The sequence below is a fragment of the Dipteris shenzhenensis genome, chromosome 21, assembly GCF_047967505.1.
Source record: "Dipteris shenzhenensis isolate YYH24624 ecotype China chromosome 21, Dip_SZ_1.0, whole genome shotgun sequence".
In the NCBI taxonomy this organism is placed as follows: domain Eukaryota; kingdom Viridiplantae; phylum Streptophyta; class Polypodiopsida; order Gleicheniales; family Dipteridaceae; genus Dipteris; species Dipteris shenzhenensis.
In genome coordinates, this window is record NC_141616.1 from 10,740,460 (window position 1) to 10,762,575 (window position 22,116).

At 43.3% G+C, this 22,116-nt stretch overlaps 1 protein-coding gene across 1 annotated transcript in view; it reads left to right on the forward strand.

Moving 5' to 3' along the window:
* Positions 1–21,810, forward strand: part of FOLT1 (folate transporter 1) — an 83,768-nt gene extending 61,958 nt beyond the window's left edge. The window contains exons 9-12 of the mRNA XM_087392220.1: positions 18,228–18,299; positions 18,439–18,459; positions 21,044–21,111; positions 21,287–21,810. Coding sequence (XP_087248346.1) covers positions 18,228–18,299; positions 18,439–18,459; positions 21,044–21,111; positions 21,287–21,401 — 276 coding nt within the window. The 3' untranslated portion in view covers positions 21,402–21,810. The remainder of the gene's footprint in view (positions 1–18,227; positions 18,300–18,438; positions 18,460–21,043; positions 21,112–21,286) is intronic.
* Positions 21,811–22,116: the final 306 nt, after the last annotated feature.

Genomic DNA, 22,116 nt, shown 5'->3' on the forward strand with positions numbered 1-22,116 from the left:
ATGGATGGCAAAGTCCAAGAAAAGTTATTTCTGCTAGAAGACTTCCCTCCCCTCGCACTTGGAATGGTGCGTCTTCTAGTGGAAACACCCCAGAGGTCAATACAGGAATTGGGATCACATGAGCTGCAGTGACAGCTAGCAAAACACTCTTGCCTGAAGAAGAGGTTGCTGCTTTGTTGTCTACTCCTCAGGTGGATATTTCTTCTCTGGGGAGAAACATTAACCTTGAGATAGAAATGTAGGGCTGACATCATGAAATTTGCTGTTGTACATAGTTGTTATATTGCTATAAATATCTGTAAATATGACTGCTCATATCAAATGCTTTACACTCAATGTCCAGGGGATGTGTGACAGTAGGAAATGGAAAACAGTGTGGCTGTACATCAACAGATTTCAGCCTGACATAGTGGCATTACAAGAACACAACCAACATGTCTTTCCGGCAGGACACTACTGTGGCTATGACATTTTCTATGGTGAAGAGCAATCTTTCTCAGGGGTGGTCATTTTGATCAAACATGAGCTTCAACCCGTTATTGCCCTAAATGACAACAAAGGCAGATGGCTTGTTCTTCAATGCATTATTCGAGGAGAGGTGTTTGAATTTGCCTCTGTTTATGCACCTCAATCCTCTAGAGAAAGAACTGAAATTTGGGATGCCATGCAACAATATCCATGGAGATATCATGCCTTTATATGTGGGGATTTCAATAATGCTCCTCAACAGGGTGACAATACCTCTAGACATACTCATATGTTAATCCCTGAAAGGCATGCATGGTCTCAATTACTGATGCATCTGGATTTGGTGGACCTTTGGAAGGAATTGCAGCCTTTGTCACCTGGATACACATTCCAACATTATCAGGCACGTCTGGATCGATGGTATAGTGTAGCTCTGTAACAAAATGGGGATTTTACATGCAAAATGTGGATTGACTATGCCTTTGTGCATTCTGATCATGCACCTCTATGGTTGCGGTTATCCTTTCATGATATGCCAGATGATAGATTGCCACAAAGGCGACATCTGATCGTGAACAATAGCTACTTGCAACATGATGCTTTCAAGGCCATGGTTACTGAAGCATCTCATTCTCTGTCTTCTCGCAGCCATATTCATATTGATGATGCCTGGGATTCTTTTGTTTCCAAAATGCAAGTTGTGATAAGAGGTTATGGCAAGTCCTACATGAAGACTCTGAGGGAAAGTCTTGCTCAGGCCAAACTCACTTGTCAGGATCTCACTGAACTCAGCCATCTTCGTTCGTTGTCCCTGCATGAGCAAACAACACTATGCCAGGCTAGACATTGTCTTAGACTCAATGATCACATAAAACTGGCTAAATGGGAGACCAGAGCCAGACATTTGCAGGGTGCTTATGCTTGATGGATCATGGACCACCTCGCGGTCACAGCTTGCTTCTGTTTGTGTGCATCAATTCACTCAACAATTTGATTCTACAGTTCCTTCCTCACAGCAAGCTTTGATTGCAAGAAATTTACTGTTGCAGCATGTTTCTCCCATTATTTCCACTACTCAAGCTTTGGAATTGGAGGAACCTTTTACTGAGAGAGAACTGTCAGATGCAATCGAATCTTGCGGCAGATGGAAATCTCCAGGATGGGATGGTCTTACAGTTGAGTTTTTTCTAGAATATTGGCCTCTTTTGAAGCATACATTGCTACATATGGTGAATGCTGCATGGCAAAATCAGAAAATGCCAGACACATGGAAGAGAGGTCTTGTTAAACTCCTTTCAAAAAAACAAATTTGTGAATCTTTGGCAGACTGGAGACCTATCACCCTTATGCCAGTCCTTTACAAAGTCACTACAAAAATGATTGTCGATCGGCTAAAAGGGTTTTTACATGATGGGTTGCATCCTGCTCAATATGGTTTTGTCGCGCGTAGGCATATCACAGATAACATTGCTTTTGCCTATGTTGGAATTAAATATGCCAAATACACGCAGTAGGATGTTTTATTACTGCAAGTTGATATTGCCAAAGCCTTTGATACTGTTAAGTGGGATTTTATTTCATCGACTATGCAGGCATTGGGATTTGGCACAAAAATGCAGCAAGTCATCACTTGGTTATATCAAGATAGTAAAGCTGCCTGCATACTTTCAGGGGATATTTCTACATCCTGGACTCTTGGTTGTTCTGTTAGGCAAGGATGTCCCCTAAGTGCTTTACTTTTTGCCATAGCCACTCATCCAATGCTTCAATATCTGGACCACCTTTTGGACACTGACCAGTTGCATGGTTTGGAGATTGCTGGCAGTCACAGCATGATTGCTCAGGCATATGCTGATGATTCATTCTTTACCCCAAAAAATACTCGGAGTGATCTGTCCATGATTATGTAGGCTCTTTCTACATATGGATTGGCTGCTGGTCTTCGGGTAAATTTTCAGAAATCAAAATTGTTGCCGTTGCATGAATAGGAATGGCACAGTCTTCTGTGGCCTGGGGAAATTGTCCCCGCTTCTCAATTTATTCGACATCTTGGCTATCCTCTAGGTTGGGAACTCACCCGTTCTCAACAAACTGATTGGGTGTTGACAAAGTTGAGGGCAAAACTTGAATATTGGAAGCTTGCAACTTGGCCACTGCATGCTCGTTTGCGAATCGCACAATCCATTTTGATAGCATACATACAATTTTATCTGCCTCTCATTATGTTCACTAAGGCAGAGCTGAATTCCTTTATGTCAGCTATCATGGAAATTTTCTGGTGTGCAAAAAATGGCAAGAAAAGTCTCAGATTACTCTTTACGCATCGTCTCTGTTCTCCAAAGATGCACGGGGGTCTGAACATTCTCAATATTCAAATGCATTTACTTGCTCACAGGGGAAAAATGATGTTGCAGTTTATGCAAGGAGATCAGCCTTGGGCTTTCATGATCCGCTCTCTCTTATTACATATTCATACTTCTGCCTTTGGGCATTGGCAGCCTACTCAGTGGGATTTCATATTTGGCTCTATCAAAGGCAAGATCAGAGGCTGCCCTTTTGTTTCTCGCCTGCTTCTCGATTGTCAGGAAACTCTTTGAGGGCTGAGAATCTTTATTGGTCTAAAGTATTCCACCCTTCTTTGGCCATTCAAGAACCAAGACGTTCTTATTTTCTCTCCTTTAAAGGCATTACATCTGTGGCGGATGTACTTCAGGATGATGGCACACTTTTATCTTTTTCTATGGCTGCCAGCAAATACGGTTTGGGAGCTCATTATCGTCCTTTATGGCATAGGATTTCAGCAATGCTTCAACTGTTTTTGCCGGTACCTTGCTTGGAACTTCAGAATAGGCTTGAGGATTGGATTTTACGCTCTTCCTTCTCTTCAGCCTGTCCTTTGAAGCTCTCACATATCACAGTGCCATCACTGTATAAAGTGCTATTATTTCCGCCTTGGATTTCTGAAAGAGCAAATACTGTTTGGCATATGGATCGCCCACTAAAGTGGTGGAGAAAAAGGCTGCGTCTCCTTTGGCATTACAAAGTCCCTCTTCGACAACAGCTTTTCCTTTGGCGAGTCCTACTTGGCATTTTTCCATCTGGTCAGCTACTAGCACACAAACATATTGCTCTGGCTGTTTGTCACAGATGCTTACACCCTACTGAATGTGTGCTGCACATCTTTTGGTTATGTCCACATACTTGTGACTTCATCGCTCTCGTCCGATAGAGGCTTCGAGCGAGATTTCCTACTGTTACATTTGGCAGGCTTTTTTGGTTGTTTGGTTTTCATCCAACGAGACAACGCTACTGAGCACTATGGACTTTATGGATGGACAGAAATCATAGAGTCTTTGGTGATCCACTTTTTTCATCCTTTATTTTTTTCAAACGATCTCTGCAGCAATCATTCTATGATTGTGTTCAGAGTCGTTTGATTGATCAGGATGTGTATACAGCTTATACTGAGATCTTTAGTTGAGTAATAGTTACTCCATTTCCGAAGTAACTATGAATGTAATTATTTTACAGTAATAAAAGATTTCTTCTCACAAAAAAAAAAAGTGTGTGTGTGTGTGTGTGTGTGTGTGTGAGAGAGAGAGAGAGAGAGAGAAATCTTGGCAAAAAGCTTTGCTTAGCCAATTAGAAAGAAGAAATCGACGCTGTTTTTCAAAGGTTTAATTAGGTGTGAGGTTTCACTGAGTGCTATGCTAATAAGCTCAAAACTACTACTCAAAATAGTTCACTAGGTGCCATGGCAGCTCTCCAGTTAGATGCGAAGATATCTCATACCTGTATGTGTCGAGTTGTCTTGGGGGGTGCAGTCTTTGTGATCTCTGTATCTAGAAGCCTTATCAAGAGTACTTCTTGGCTTGGGCGGTCCGCTCTAAGGAGAGCTAAGATGGGCTTACCTCCATTGTGCATGCTGTGGACTTCCTCTGCATTGTACGTGGTCTCTGTGTCTTTGGCTCTTGTCTCACATACCTATGATACAAAGTGCACTAAAATGGTATCTTATACAAGGCACTATGGGTTGATGCAAGGGCTCGCTAGGGCCCTTGTTGAGTGCTTTACTTATAAACTTAAAAACCAGAACTCAACTGAAAATCCTCAGAGAAATAGGAGATGTGATAAGCTATGATCCTAGTACCTCAGTAGTTGTCTGATATGATATCTCATACCTGCCTTTGTCAGGTCATCACTCGTCATGTTGGGAGGCGTGGCCTCCGTGATCTTTGTATTCGATGGGCCATCTCAAGAGTGATACCCTTGCTCTAACAATCGATTTAGTGGAGCCAGGATGGATTGGACCTCCATCGTGCGTGCTCTAGTCTATCTTTGTGGCTCTAGCTCCACAACTCCTCATCTCCTCTTACCTGCTAATCCACTCTGCTCTCATAATAGTTAGCTCCTTCTGTAACCTAGTGTCAGCCCGAACGTATAGAAGTTTGTGGCATGCCGTTGTGTCTGGTCTACTCAGTCTCCCATGTCACCGTCAAGTTCAGCTATCCGATCTGTCTCAATAGACCCTCTCTGCGTTTTCACATCTTGAGTAATGTGTAGAGACCGATGTAGACCTGATTGTGAAAGTGGATCAGTCGAGAAAGTGATTTGAATCCATATCCCTCTTGGAAAAGGCAGTGATATCATAAACAAATCTCATAGTAGACTAGGCATGTATATAGGAAGAGCTTTCTTGTCTCCACCTCCTCCAATGCGTGTAGCCTGTAGATCCGTTGCTTCCTAGGTGTGCCTGTGGTCTGTCTTGATTATCAATTGGTGGGATGAGATCCGTAGCTATCCTATGGCAAACCTCAATGCATGTGAGACTCATTTGTTTTCTAGGTACTAGGTTTCATAATCACTTCATCCTCGGATACTCTCAAGAATTGATTGTGATAAAATTGGAGCTTGGTGGGGAACTCGTGGTTCCCCCTAAGTTCGTGATGTATAGAGCCGGTATAGAACGAACCATATGATACACTTGATTTCATCCCTTTGGAGCTGAGAGGGTGGGGCATCCAAACTATACTGGAAAGGCGGGAGTCGATCCATTTGAATACCTTGACTTGCAAACCATCTAGATATATGTGCATACCTGGTAGTCTCCAACTAGGCAAGGCCCACATCTGATGAATATAAAAATGGCATCGATCTGGAGTGGGGTCATGACAAACTCTACTTGTACAATCTGATGAGGGACTTAGGGTTTACTTCGAAACATTTGAGATCCCATAATCATGTGTAGCCTCTCAAATCTACTCCACTCAGTCGTTGAGATATTGTGGGGGTAAAGGCACTAATGCCACCCTGGTACAGTTAGTACACTTAAGTACAGTTAGTACATTTGTTTGCTAGGTACACTAAGTACAGTGTACTTAGTGGTTGTAACCTTATCCATTAATATAAAAGGTCTACCGTGTGCTTGGGGAGGTACACACATTACTCATTGCTTATCCCCTAACTTGTGTGTCACTGTGCTCTCCTCCTCTCTCACTCAAACTCTCAACTGGTATCAGAGCGAGGAACACAATCTCTCCCTCTCCGGGTTGCCCATCCCCCTTCTCCCTCCGAGTTCTTCTAGCTCTTCTCTCCGTCTATCTCATTTTTCAGCTCGTCCTTGTTTCTTCGAAGGAGTAGCTCTCCAGGAGCCATCGAGGCGGCTGCATTGCGCACGAGTCTATCTACCTCATTGCGCGTTTTGAAGCTAGGCGTGCAGCTTGCTGTCACATCAGGTCGTGCGAGGGATTGAGCAGGGGTCGGCTGCATAACAGCCGTCTGCTGTGGCAAGGGCAAACAGCAGCCGGCAGCTAAGCTGCGGCTGGACATCTGCAAGAGCAGCCGAAGGCCACTAGTCTTGGCCTAAGGCAAGGTCAGAAGCAGCACGCGGGCGCAAGGACTGCCAGCAGGAGGTGTGGAGGAGCAGATAAGCGCGCAAGCGAAGCGCGCTGTCGCGCGCATCTACTGCAGGCAAGCGCGCAATACAGGCGTGCTGTCGCGCGCATCTCTGTCGGCCAGGAGCAAGGCCGACAGGGTCGACCTCTAACAGGTCGACAGTCGACCTACAGCTGACTGCCGACTGTCGGCTGTGGGCCGACAGCCATCTGCCTCCGACTAGCCTTCCCTCTTCAATCCTCGTCTTGCGCACCTCCTCTGGTATAGAGGCTTTTTCCCTTTCATAGCGCACCTGACGAAGAAAAAGAAAATGAAAATCAGATTCTTTGTCTGAAAAATCAGAAATACAGCAAGGTACATCTTTGTTCTTTGCGGATAAGAATGTGATTTGAGAGAACAAGTGACAGGATAGAAGCAGAAGTTTTTTTTGCATTGGGATGCGTGCAATCAGGTACAGACAGTAGTACAGTTGTACAGCAGGTACAAAATTGTCCTTGCAGGTGCAGGAACAGCCACAGGGTCCTGTGAGCTCTAACTGAGCATCTTTAGTGTCAGATGCAAATACAGTGAGCTTGTATGCCACTGTGTGAGGAAATCCTCAATTTCCTTTGCAGAGTCAAGGGGGCTTTTGTAGCCAGAGCCTACATTGGCCTTGTGTACGCAGGAATTGCGTCTCTGACTCCACATTGGAGATTGAATTTTGCAGATTTAAATGCATTTGTGACCAATGGTACACAGGAAGTGAATGCAGACTTCAGCACGGAATGTGCTAGTCAAACAAGGGGCTTTTGCAAAGGGAATGTTTTTTTTTTGCCAGAGACTTATGCATATGCCTTATAAATGTCAGGAGAGCAGTAATGCAGTGAAATTGTGATTTTTTTTACCTCCAGTCAAGGGGCTTTTGCCCAATTTCTGTCCTAAACTGTTAAATACAGTTTTAGGAGTGTCAAGGAGGTTGAAATTCATGACATTGAACTGTTAAACAGTGAAAATCTGTTGCTGTACTTTCTGGTACAGTCAAGGACAGTTAAAAGTCAACAGGTTTGACTGAATTCAGTCAGCGTACAGCGGTACAAAAAGCTTTTATTATTGCTATTTTTTACTGATTTTACAAGGGCAAATGCTTCTGATTTTTCAGAGATAAGCTGGTTGTACAAAAGTGCATTAAACGATGCAAACAGAGTTGCTGTACTGAAACTGCAGCAAGCAGTAAACAGTGATACATCTCTGTTTAAGTGGGAGATATTGTGTGCATTTCAGTTCCTATTTATTCCGCTGCGGGAATTAAATATTTGAGCACAGTTCAAGTGCAAGTGTGCACTTGGTTTGCAGTGAGTAAGGCACCCAAACTTGGGTTGAATTGTTTATTTGCTGATTATAATGGCTTCATCATCGGAGTCTTCACTTCTTAACATCAAGAAGTTGCAGGGTGCTGCTAACTACCCTATGTGGAAAAAGATGGTCCTGAATGTTCTTATTCTCAGGCAGTTTCATGCTCCAATAGTGCACAAAGGTGTAAAGCCCACGGGCATGACAGATGATGCTTGGGCACTGGCTGATTTGTCAGCAAAATCCATCATTGAATTGTCACTCCATGAGAGTGTTGTTTGGAATGTTGATGGTGAGAATACTGCCTGGGGTGTGTGGAAAAAGTTACAGGACACATATGAGCAGCAAAGTGCAGCAACAAAAATATATTGGTTGAAGAAGTTCTTCAACCTGAAGATGAAGGAAGGCACTTCCATTGATGCACATCTGAATGAGTTCAATTCTATCATAACTCAGCTTGCAAATCAGAAGTATGTGGTGGACGAGGAAACCAAGGGTATGGCACTCTTGATATCCCTTCCTGAGAGTTGGGATACGTTCGTCACGGCTGTTACAAATGCAAATGCTTCTATAAGTTTTGCAGATATTACAGGGCTGATTATGCAGGAAGAGCAAAAGCTGAAAGCTCAGAATGTGTCAAAGCCTAACAATGCCTTGAATGCAAGGGGAAGAAATCAGCAAAGGGGTAAATCCCAGGAAAAGGGAAAGAGTAGGAGCAAGTCCCGCTCCAACAAAGATATTGAGTGCCACTACTGTGGCAAGAAGGGACATACAAAGAAGCAATGCTATAAGCTGAAGAATGATAAGAGAGACAAGGCCAAGGAATCTGATGCAGATGCAAAGGCAATAGTACCAGTAAGCAAGGGCAAGAGTACAGTGAAGATTGAAGAAATTCATTCTACACATGGTGATGACAGTGAGGGAGAGGTTCTCTTTCTCTCTACTTTGGATGCTCATTCTCTTCATGCAGGCAGTCTTGCAGATATGCACTCTTGGATTATTGACTCAGGTGCCTCATTCCATGTTACACCTTACAGAGAGTTGTTTGTCAGGTACACAGGAGGCAGTAATGGAGTCGTGTTTCTGGGAGATAATCATGCATGCAATATTGTTGGCATTGGAGATGTGAGGCTTGTATTTGCCGATGGTACTCAGCTTATGCTACACAATGTCAGGCATGTTCCTGAAGTCAAGAAAAATCTGATTTCTACTGGTATGTTGGATGATGAAGGTTTTGTGACCAGCTTTGGTCATGGTTTATGGAAGGTCACCAAAGGTGCCTTGGTTATTGCCAAAGGTCCCAAGGCTGACACTATGTATTCTCTTCATGCCAATGTATGTAATCATGCTGATATTTATGCAACCGAGCTGCCGAATATTTCTATGTGGCATAGCCGGTTGGGACATATGAGCATAAGTGGAATGGAGCAGTTGGCTCGTCTTGGCTACTTACCGTCTCTCAAATTTTCTGATCTTAAATTTTGTGAGCATTGCATTTATGGCAGACAATTACAGTGCCCTCATAAAAGGAAAATAGGACATAAGGATGCTCAGCTTGAGCTTGTACACACAGATGTGTGTGAGATGCCTAGTCCTTCACTTGGAGGTGCACGGTATTTTGTTTCTTTCATTGATGACTCCACACGGAAGGTGTGGGTGTATCCTCTTCGGCTGAAGAGTGAGGTCTTTACAGTGTTTCAGAAATGGCTTGCCATGGTTGAGAACCAGACAGGCAAAACACTGAAGGTTTTGCGTTCAGACAATGGAGGGGAGTATTTATCTAAAGCATTCAGTGATTTCTGTGATGCTAGAGGTATTCAAAGGGAACTCCCTGTTCCTTACAGTCCACCGCAAAATGGTACAGCAGAGCACATGAATAGAACTATACAGGAAAAGGTCCGCTCTATGATGTCACATGCTGCTTTATCTTATGGATTTTGGGCTGAGGCTGTGAAGACAGCAGTACATCTCATAAATAGGTCGCCTAATAAGAGGCTAGCAGGCGAAGTGCCTGAACAGCTTTGGACAGGGAAATCTCCGTCCTATAAGCACTTAAGGGTCTTTGGTTGCACTGCGTACGTGCACATACGCAGAGAAGAGCGCAACAAGCTAGATCCTAAGTCTCTTAAATGCATATTTCTTGGATATGGTGACAAGGGTGAGATGGGGTACCGCCTATGGGATCCAGTCAGTAGAAGAATTGTACGCAGCAATGATGTCTTATTTGATGAATCATGCATGTTTAAAGCTGTAAAACAGCCCTCACATGTGTCAGATATTGACATTGATGATTTGGGACATTCTGTAGAGTTCAGGCAAGCTGTAAATCAGCCACAACAGGCTGCAGCAGGTCCAAATGGACAGCCCGCTATGGCGGAAGACATCTTAAATGATGTACCACATGTGGAAGATGTTCCAGACATTGTTTTGCCACAGAATTTGATGGAACAGCCACCTGTTTTAGGTGAAAACCAGGCTGGACAGCAAGACCAATGGGTCAGAAGGTCCACTCGGAGGACAAGGCAGCCACAAAGGTTTGTTCCAGGGGCAGACTTTATAATGCTTACTGATTGTGGGGAGCCTTCCTGTTACAAGGAAGCTGTGCAAATGCATGATAAAAGGCTATGGGAACTAGCCATGAAGTCCGAGATGGACAGTCTCCATAAAAATGGTACTTGGGAATTGGTGCATCTGCCAAAGGGTATGAAAGTACTACCATGCAAGTGGGTATACAGATTGAAAGTCACACCTGATGCTAAGCCAAGGTATAAAGCCAGGTTGGTAGTCAAAGGATTTAAGCAGGAATATGGTGTAGATTTTGATGAGATCTTCTCTCCAGTGGTCAAGATGACTACACTCAGGACTGTACTTGCTTTGGTTGCATGTGAGGATTTGGAATTATGCCAAATGGATGTGAAGACAGCTTTTCTTCACGGAGATCTTCAAGAGGAGATTTATATGCAGCAACCAGAGGGATTTGCAGTCAAGGACAAGGAGTCACTTGTATGTAAGTTAAAGAAGAGTCTTTATGGGCTCAAACAGGCACCAAGGGAGTGGTATAAAAAGTTTGATACCTTCATGAGGTCCCAAGGTTTCAAGAGAAGTGATATTGATCACTGCCTTTATACTAAAAGGGCTGCAAATGGCAGCTTACTCATCCTTATCTTGTATGTGGATGACATGCTTATTGCAGGTAAAGCTCGTAAAGAGCTTGATGATCTTAAAAGGAGATTGCATGAGACCTTTGATATGAAGGACCTTGGTGATGCAAATCACATACTGGGCATGCGGATACGGAGAGACAGGAAACAGCGGTTGTTGTACTTGTCTCAGTCAGAATATATTGGCAAGGTTTTGCAAAGGTTTCACATGGAGAAGGGGAAGACTCTTAGTTCTCCATTGCCTCCATATGTGAAACTCAGTGCAATGGACAGCCCACAGTCAGATGTTGACAGGGCTGAGATGGCCAAAATTCCGTATGCTTCAGCTTGTGGCAGTCTCATGTATGCCATGGTTGCTACCAGACCTGATATTGCTTTTGCAGTGGGAATGGTTAGCAGGTATATGGCAAACCCTGGTAAGAAGCATTGGGAGGCAGTGAAAGGTATTATGAGATACCTGAAGGGCACACAAGGGTTGTGCATATGCTTTGGCAAGCAGGATGCAAAGGTGCATGGTTTTGTTGATTCAGATTATGCTGGTCATCCCGATAACCGAAAGTCTACTACCGGTTATGTATATACATTCACAGGAGGTGCAGTGTCGTGGGTATCAAGGATACAGCAGTGCATAGCTTTGTCCACCACTGAAGCTGAATATATTGCAGCTACAGAGGCATGCAAGGAAGCCTTATGGCTATCTCGGCTAGTGGGAGATTTGGGCATTACAGGTGATATTCCATTGTTGCATTGTGACAGCCAGAGTGCTATTCAGTTGGCACATAACCCTGTCTTCCATGCAAAGACAAAGCACATTGATGTGAAGTATCACTTCATCAGAAAGGTGATAGATGATAAGCTGATTCAGCTTGTCAAGGTTCATACGGATGACAATCCAGCAGATCTGTTGACAAAAGGTTTGCCTGCAGAGCGGTTAGCACACTGTCGACACTTGATGGGTATAGGATGAGCCCAACTGGGCTATGTACTCCATTGTGTATATGCTGTTTTTTTTATTTACTTAAGGGCACTTTGCCTTTAAGTGGGAGGTTGTGGGGGTAAAGGCACTAATGCCACCCTGGTACAGTTAGTACACTTAAGTACAGTTAGTACATTTGTTTGCTAGGTACACTAAGTACAGTGTACTTAGTGGTTGTAACCTTATCCATTAATATAAAAGGTCTACCGTGTGCTTGGGGAGGTACACACATTACTCATTGCTTATCCCCTAACTTGTGTGTCACTGTGCTCTCCTCCTCTCTCACTCAAACTCTCAGATATCACTCCACTAGAAAGCATAGTCACATGAAAACGTGTTTCGTCTTGTCGAAACATGACGAAACGTTTCGTCACGAAACGTTTCGAAACAAGACGAAACACTTTGCACGAAACACTGTTTCGCCCAAACCTTGAAATATTTTTTTAAACAATTTTTTTCTGTTTTTTTTTTTTCCAAAAAAGATGACTTCATTAAGTATGAATGAAAGCCGCAAGAGCAAGCTCAAATGCAAGAGTTTTTTTTTTCTCCTATGATTCAATGTTCATATATCTAGATTCTAGAATACATATACTTTCAATCCTTAAAGATTGATTTATCTGAAGTTGAAACTTGAGAATCAAGATTGAAAGCTTGAAATAAATTTGAAAAATGTGTTGGCGTTTTAAATATCCTTTTTGGGTGTCTTCACTTATACTCCTCTTTCTTAACTCTAAACTTGAGTATAACATATCTTAGTAGCCACTATCCTTGAATATATATATTATCATTTCGAAACCTATCCATTTCGTCTGACAACACGAAACGAAACGAAACAAAACGTGTCGAAACGGCGAAACAGACGAAACGTTTCTTGTGACACTGCTAGAAAGGTGCTGAATACATGGCTGTTGGCTGCACTAGGGTATCAAACAATCATCCCTTCATTGAGGGATCCTAGAAATGTGCTTGAAAGGAATGTTGGTCTTGCACTAACTGCATGAATCATTGTGAATATTGGTCTCGTAAAAACTGCATGAATCGTTGTGAATACTGATCTTGTGAAAAACTTTCCCTCAGTAAGTGTAGGACTGCATGATCTCCACCAGCTCCCGTTGGTAAGTGGAATTATATTGGTAAGTGGAATGTTGGTCTTGCACTAACTGCATGAATCATTGTGAATATTGGTCTCATAAAAACTGCATGAATCGTTGTGAATACTGATCTTGTGAAAAACTTTCCCTCAATAAGTGTAGGACTGCATGATCTCCACCAGCTCCCATTGGTAAGTGGAATTATATTGATCCAGTATTGCCCGTGAGGTGTTGAAAATCATAACCTTGGTCTTACCAAGGTTGATTGTCAAGTCTCTCCCACTACAAAATACTTCTAGGGCCTCTAGATGTCTCTGTAATCCTACTATTGAGGAGGATATGAGAGCGATCGTATGCGCATAACAATATTTGTATTGGCAGGTCGGCAAGTAGAGACCCCTCACGTCCACGGCAGTCGATGAAGGTTGTGATCTCATCAATATAGAGTCCAAAAAGTGCCAGTGAGAGGGGGCATCTCTGTTTCACTTTGATCATGCTTTCATTCCAATCTCAATCTTACATGCCACCTAGGACACTTACTTTCTCTTTGATTGCAAAATTGATGGGGAATGCAGCTCTTGCCACTGCGGGTGACTAATACTGGTTCTTTTAGCAGTAGGAATGTGTGAGTAGTCCAATCTTATACTTTTTTTTACTGAGAACTATCAAGGTTTTTACATTTAGGAATGGTTTTTGTACTCCCCTTATGTTCAAGACCTTGGGTATGAACTTAGCTACTTCTTTGCATATAGGATCTAAAATTATATGAGTAAACAGGAAACCTGAAGATGAAATGCTCCTTTGTCTCAACCTCATGCATGTCACACAGTGTGCATATGCGCCTCTCCTTGGGTAACCGCTCTGCTCTGCCGCTCTCGATACGAAGTCTGTGTGAAGAGACCCGGAACTGCCCAAGAGAGATCCTCAGCGAGTGGGGTAGGTGAATCTGCGTGTATCCTGGTGAATCAATGAAACCCTCCACTGTGATATGTAAGAAGTGATCTCTGTAGAAGCCCAGCTTCACTGGAAGATCACTCAGGCCCAACCAAGTTCGGAATGTGTGTAGCTGTAGTAGACCCTCATGGATAACCAAGTTGACCTTGTGTGATAGGAGGGGAGAGAATGGAGCATCCATGCTGTGGTAGTCTGTCCATGTGGAGCCCTAGTCCCTCAAACCATCTCTCTGTGCGTGCATACCAGCACCTCTAGTCTCCTCCTACTGCAAGTGCCATAGAAGAGGACAGTGCTAGCCATGGTATCCTGCTACGTCCAGAGGTGTAATCCCCATACTCCTTGACTTGGTACAGATACGTGATGACCTAAAATGCAGCATCTAGTTGTAATGGGGGTGACCCAAACTCCACCCGAATGATTTGGTGAGGAACGGATGGCTTACCACGGATCATCCGTGATAGCATGAGAACCTGTAGCCACTCCACCATGACCCACTTTGTATCCGACAAGTCTGGCCCCCAGCATGGACTGCCATACATCCCCGTTGGGCAGACCGAGGAGTCAAAAATCAACCCTTTGGTTCGTGGATCCTAAAAGTGAGAGCAGAAGCACTGCCTCTCTAGTCTAGCCAATGAAGCATATCCTCTACTCAGTCGTGCATGCATCGCGGGTCTCATAGTGAAGATGGGTCCGAAAAAGACGACCCCAAGATAAGTGTATGATGAAACTACGTCAACAGGGGACCCATCAAATGCGAACTGCTCTTGGCACATGACGGCTCGAGACGTATTGAAGATCATAACCTTGGTTTTACCCAAGTTGACCTTCAAATCATGAGACTCACAAAAGGACTATAGTGCGTCAAGGTGTCTTTGGAGCCCCTCTGCTGAGGAAGACAAGAGAGCCACGTCATCTGCATAAAGCAGTATCTAGATCAGCGTGCCCGTGAGAGAGCAACCTACCCCTCCTTGTGTATGCATCATTGTCTCGAGCTCGTCAATGTAGAGGCCAAACAAGGTAGGTGATAATGGACACCCTTGTTTGACCCTGACAGTGCTCATGATCTCGTCTGTTCATCCAGATCCTGTCCGGACGCTTGAAACTCGCTTATGAAGTGCCATGACAGCCCAAATGATCTCTTGGTCGTACCCAAATCCTGTAGGCGTTGTATGAGGCGGGCTCTCGGAACCCTTTCAAATGCCTTGCGGAAATCCACAAAGCAACAATAAACCCTATGCTTCTGTGCCCTCGCCTCCTCGATGATACATCTGAGCGCGAGAATGTGGTCCATGGTCCCATGATCCCACTTGAAACCAGCTTGTCTTGTTGCTCTAAGTCCTCAACACTCCGCAAATCTGCTGACCTCAGAATTAAGTACTGATGCATAAATCCTCAGTTTCATTACAGTATCCTTTATCCCCCCCCCTAGTGAAGAGGGTGCAGGATGTGGGACGTGGCATTTGTGATAGGTTAGAGATTGGTTGATTTGGGATATCATAGTGTGTGTGTGCATAATCAAACCACACCTGAGTGTCAGTGAGTGGTGAGGGGGATCGTCCCTTTAGAAATCTCCGCCAAAAGTCCTTAGAGTTGTTACTGAACAGAATGTTCAGTAGCTCCTCCTCGTTCTGGCACACAAGGTCAAGTTTCTTCCTGTGTACCAGTCGACGGTACTCACGTAGCTTCTCTGGTTCACTCGAAGATTGTTTTTGGTTTTGAATCCGAGCTGACAGCTTAAAGCCTTACACTCATCATCGTACCAGCTATGCACGGTCCTCTAATAGGGGTATAAAGTCAATGTATGCGAGAAGTATGTACAGAGGCCAGATAAGTAGGTGAGTGATCGCGATCAAAGCGTATATCATGGTAGGTGGAGTAAGAACTCAACGGGGTAGAAAGTGTTGTGCGAGGGGGGGTAGAAATGCTAAAGAAAAGATAGGTATGATCAGCCCTTGCAGGGAGAGGTGCTACGGTAAAGTCAGTGATGCGAGATGTAAAGGCAGGGGATCCCATGATGTAGTCCACAACACTAAAGCCTCCCCCATGTGGAAAGCACGTGAAGCCACCTGATGTAGGCCATCTGTCAAGACCGTTATAAATAATCATGCATCATGCCGAGGTCTAATAGGGCCTGTCCATAAGATGTGAATGGTCCTTGTCTGTCAGCCGAAACTCGTAGCATACCTGCCTCCTCGAGGTCAATGTCTGGCAGTAGAGTGGAATCATCCTTGAAGTCGAGGAGTGGTGCTTGACGAGGGCTTGTTCTCGCGTTGAAGTCCCCAACTAGGAGGACTTCTCCGCGGCTAGAGAAGTCAACAATGGACTGATAAATAGCATTAAATGGGGATGTCTCATCCTCCCTTCGAATATCTCTGGAATGGTCCTTGTCTGTCAGCCAAAACTCGTACTCCTCGAGGTCAATGTCTGGCAATAGAGTGGAGTCATCCTTGAAGTCGAGGAGTGGTGCCTGACGAGTGCCTGTCCTCGCGTTGAAGTCCCCAACAGGGGGCTGGCTGAGCGATGGAGAGACTAAGAGAGGAAGGGGCAGCACATAGACTTGGAGAGAGGCAGGCTGCTAGGAAGCAGTAGAGTTTCGAAGAGGGACATATTAACGTGAGAAAGAAAGAAAGAAAGATGTATTAATATCTTTGGGAGGCCTCACAGGCCTATGAGACAAAGTACAATCATAGAGGTAACCCATATAAGCCACTGTGGCCTAAAGCAAAAGAAGAGGGTTTGCTAAGGCTGTTTGCTAGGTAATATGCTAAACCAAACTCAAAATACAAGAGTCAAAAACTAGTACCCAATCTCAGCGTCAAAATACATAACCCGGTGCCAAAGTGGCTCTCCTTTGAGCGGCGACACTGTCTCGTATCTGTGTCATCGGGCTCATCTCTCTTGATAGCTGCAGGCGTGGTCTCCGTGATCTCTATATCCGGCAAGCCATGTCGATAGTGACACCTCTGAATGGGCACCCTCCCAAATATAGATATGATGGGCTCAACCTCCATCGTGCATGCTTTGGTCTGTCTCTGCATCGTGGGTAGCTCCTGCATCTCTGGCTGCATTTCTCCTCATTGTCGTCTCATCCCACCGACCCACTCAGCCCTCATGTCATTTATCTTCTCCTCCTTTACTCCGCTATGTCCAAAGTCAGACTCAAATGTGTAAACATATGTGACATGTTGCTGGGCTCGATCTATCTTTGTCTCATGTGTCACTGTATCCTCCTGCTCTCTGATATGGTGCAACAAGGTCTCTCTATGTTGTCACATCTCCATTAGATAAATGCCAACGCCAAAGTGGTCATGGAAGGGAGAGGGGCCCAAACCCGTGTCCACTCTTCAAATAGGCAATGATATCATCCTCGAATCTCATGATATACAAGGTAAGTACGTGTACACAAGTGCTTGTCTGTTTCCGCCTCTTCCATTGTGCATACTCTACAGATCTGTTGCTCTCTCGGTGTACCTGTGGCTCTCCCTGCCTCAATCCTCAGCTGATGGGAAGAGACTTACATCTGTCTGATGGCGATCCTCAAGGCATGTGAGACTCGTTTGCCCTCCAAGTATTGGGGTCTGCCAATCACTCCATCCATCGATACTCTCAGGAAGTGATCATGGTAGAATCAGATCTTGGTGGGAAACTCTTGATCCCCCTCCCCACCCCCTCCCCCACCCCCAAGTCTGTGGCGTATGAAGCTGGAGGAGGTCCAACCGTATAATGTGGTTGATCTCATCTTGTGGGATCGAGCGATCAGGGGCATCTAAGCTGTACTGAAAGGGGGGGAGACGGTCCATCTGGATACAATGACTGCAATACCATTTGGATATGCATGGATACCAAGCCATGCTAACCCCACTCTCAGCTAGGTGTATAGACGACTCTAGCACTAATCTCAGTAATCTCCCTCTAGGTAAGGCCTAGACCTTGCATGTATCCTGTTACTGTAGGCAGCCCTCTCTCTCTGGCCTCTCGTGTGTCTTATATGGATATTGGAGGCTCAGATACTCAAAACTTGGGGCCACATGTTGTGTCAGAAGAAGGTCCACAATCAATGAGATATCTGCCCTCAAGGGTGTGACCAGGAGTGTATGGGGAGACATAGTATAGCATAGAATGGGACGTGGGTCAAAGAAGGATGAAAATAATAGAAGTGCAGGTCAATGGAGCAAGAAGGCTGGTAAGGTCCTGCAAGCACAGAAGCAAGCATATCAATTTTCCAAGGCAACCCCTAGGAAGAGCATTTGATTCAGTTATTTTTTTTCGCTCTTTCAAATGGAAATCTTAGGGCACCTTGCTTTCAAGTAGTACTGATTCCTGATCTTGCACTTTGTAATCAAATGCATGCAGAAGCCAATGGACTTTGTGATTTTGGGTGCACTCTCCAAAGTATTTGCAACATCTGTAACATATCCTTATCAGGTTAGCCTTGCATTCTCTTCGGATATATTTGCTATAGTTCTAATTTTTGACTGGTTCACAATGATAATGTTTACTTTTCAAACGTCAGATGAGGATGATGTCTCTTTAAATGCATCTGAGAGGTATGTTTTTGTGTCAGGTTATTCGAACCCGGATTCAGGTAATTCTTTTACATTAATTTGCACCCTCTTGCCAGGATTTCTGACCATAGTATAATTGGTGGTTGAAATGCTATCAATTGTATCAAAAGAAACCACATGCCTATGTGTATTCCTTTTGGGTTGTCATTTCCCCGTTCCACGGTTTTGTATGCGTATAACTGCTTCACAAGTGCTACACTCAACAGATTTTATTTTGGGTTGTCTATTATCATCCATCTTTATTGGAATCCTTTCCTCTGCCAGAAAGATCCTTAGTTCAAAAGCATTATGGTCACATGGAGAATAGAATTCAGTCTGATTTAACAGTGAAGAAGAGTTGTCTCTGCAAACAGTCCACTAGTGGGCAGCAATCTGTGGCCTGAAAATACTTTAGATAGTGGTTTACCATGCAAAGAGAATGCTGTGAATCCTTATGCGATGGAAGTACATTTTCATATGTGTGATGGCTGACAGAATCACCATTTTATTTTTCAATGCTTCAGTGGCTATGCACATGTGATCCTTTGATGAATGTGCAAACCACTTTGAAATAGAGGGGATAGAGTCCCATGACCTATGTTTATCTGGCTAGCCAAATATGTGCATGCTGAGATACCTTCAGATCTCCATATTGTGTTGGTTGTTAATGTGGTGCCTCTGTTTCTTGCAACTGGAAGCAAACCACTAGTTGGTAGGTACTGCTTCTAGTTTCATGCCATTGAGAGCACTTGTAGGCCTTTTAGTGTGCTATTCTGTTATGGAGTATATGATATAACTTCATCTCTTCTGCCACATTGTTCCAAGTAGGCTTGAAACTCATTTAGGAGATATTCTCCCCCTCGTTTTTCCAACCGATGTGTCTTGATCCTTGTTCTCATCTGATTCTCTGCTATAGCTTTGAATACTTTCAAGTTTTCATAAGCATCATGCTTTTTGGTGTGCTGTCTTCAAGATCCTTTGCGCTTGGTATGCTTGACCTTGTGGAAACCTTTTTGTATTGCAAACACACATGTTTCATATATTCTGAGTTCTCCCCTTAGAGAGTCGGGCTTTATCTAGTGTTGTAGACTTTGACAGTCCAATCCTCTCATGCTAATGGTGTTCACCATAGTAGCGGCAGTTGCTTTGTTATCTCTGCAGAGTTGTGTAGAGCTTGTAAAGTTTTCCGTTTGTCTTCTTCCCTTTCCTATATGAGGCTTTTATCTTTGTAGAATTCCATAAAATTTTATTGCTCTGTTGCGCAGCTGCAAATATTTCACCAATTTATGAGTATGCATCATTCTTGAATTGAGGTTCACATTACCATTTGGCATTTTAATTTGGAGCCTCTTAGTGTTGATGAAGTGCATTCACAGGTGTTGGACTGTTTTCTCATCCACCTCCTTTATATCTTTGAATTTCTTTTCGATTGTTGCTTTGCTCAGCCGATTGTTTCTTTTCACATGTTGTTCATGATGGCCTGGTTTGTTATAATAAATATCGTTCCCTTTGTGGAGGGTGAATCAATCTTATAACCTTGATTTTTGTTCCTTTGTCCTTGATTTTGATTATTGTAGTTGCTGTCATGATTTCATATCTCCACTTGGATAGTTGTCTTTGTTGACGGAACCTCCCCCACGTCCTTTATTGTTGTGTCTTCCATCACTTTGGGATCTTCCATGTCTCTCAGAGCCTTACATGATTGTTTGGTCTTCAAGCTTGCTTGGGCTTGCTTTCAAGAGATGGTGCTTCTCCTAAACTCTTCTTGCAAGAGCGAGCCTAAGGGCTCTTGAAGGGTGAGTTGCTTGCCTCCTGTCACCATTATGGATAAGACGAAGTTCCAATCTCTCATTGAAGCTTTTGAAAGTAGGCACACAAGTTAAATGTCGTCTACCTCGTATCCCTAGTAGCAAAGATCCTCTTGAGGTTTGGAATTTGCCTCTTTTATAGTTGTAATCTTCTTGTTGAGTTGAGAATTTGTGAATTGTCAGCTTTCTTGATGAAGTGGAGAGTTATTTATTCCCTACATTGCCTTCATCTAATTCTTTGGATCTCTTGATACTAAAAATGCGTGCATTATAAAGAGGAAATTTTTTTCTCAATAAAAAAGCTGATAACGTGATGAAATATCATGGCTTGATTGCCTTTCTTGTCAAGCTACGTTGATCTTTGTCTGCCATTCTAAGTCTTGTTTTTTGTCGATCACAGTCTCCTCGTGCAACTATGATTTGCTTCATCCTGTGGATCTACATGGACTACACTTGAGCTAATAAAATAAGCCATCACAAGAATGTGAATAATCCATGTGTTTTATATTTGAAAGTGATTTGAAGCCTCAAGAAATGACTACAATTTAATGGCAATAAATCATTGGTTAGAAATCGTTTGTACAACTGTCGTGATGAAATGGTTCCGGGTATGTACAAGGCCTTAGGACGTTTGTACTTAATGCTAGCACATTGTTTCTATTTACGTAAACTTACTAAAGTCAGTGTTCAGGGGCGTGCTAACCTCATCTGTTCTTTGGCAAGAGGGTTGTGTCTTCATATATCTTAATGCGTTTTGCCATGTAGCTGGATTTATTATGATTCTTTTCGTTCTGAGTTCTTATGATATTCACTGCAGCAAAGGCCAAACATTGAAGGAATGGTGAAATATGCAAACAGTTGGCATGCTTTTAGAGAAACCTTGAGGTAATAGCTCTATGCCTCATATGAACTAATATGGAGAATTAGATTCGACAAGTATTCATAGAGGTGCTTTGTGCTCAATTGGAAAGGTTTGATTTATTTTTTTTGAAATATCTGTTCTTTGATGAAGAGTGTTGCACTATTAATTATAAAAATTTTGTTTGTAACTGATGTGAAGGTATGAAGGTATACCTGGCCTCTACAGAGGAATTGTACCCAATTTTTTGAAGAATGTGCCAGCATCGTCGATAACATTCCTTGTTTACGAGACAGTTTTGAAAATGTTAAAATGACAATTCTTTGGCTTTGGGAGAGGGAAAGTCATTCAGGATTGAGTATGTAGAAACGTCATTCAGGATTTAATATGTAAGTTGAATCGAAGGCTGCAGCAATGAAACCTGACCAGAGCTCAAAATTTTAGTAAATCCTCTTAAGGTTTTCTCCACGACTGTGAAATCATTTTAGATTGGCTCCCTTGATCATTTGAGATAAGATAATTTTTGGCCTTATGATTTTCCTCATAAATTCATTTTTGTATAGTGTTATGTATCATGCACAAAATCTATTGTATATTTTTAGTAGGGAGTCTTTGGGAGAAGGTAGGACTCCTCGGGATGAAGGTGTTGGGTTTCTAATTTACGTATGTTATGGCTTAAACCAAACTCTAGAGAACAGGCATGTAATGACCCACTTCCATGCTGTAATGACCGACTTCCATGTTGTAATGACCAACTTCCATATTGCTACAAGGGTTTTTAAAGAACACATCAAGTTGTCATATATACTGCTATGAACTTTACTGTGATACGCACCTCTCATAATCAACAAGTATAACAAGCATGTGAATTAATTTTTTATGAGGCAATTGAAGATGAGTGTTTTGCCCCCTTGTCTCGCCTCTATAGCCCCTTGCCTTGTTGATCCCCAACCCCCTTTACCTTGTAGCCACCCCTTGCTTTGCTCTAGAACACCTTGTTATTGCCTTGGCTAGCTTCTGTCGTCATACCC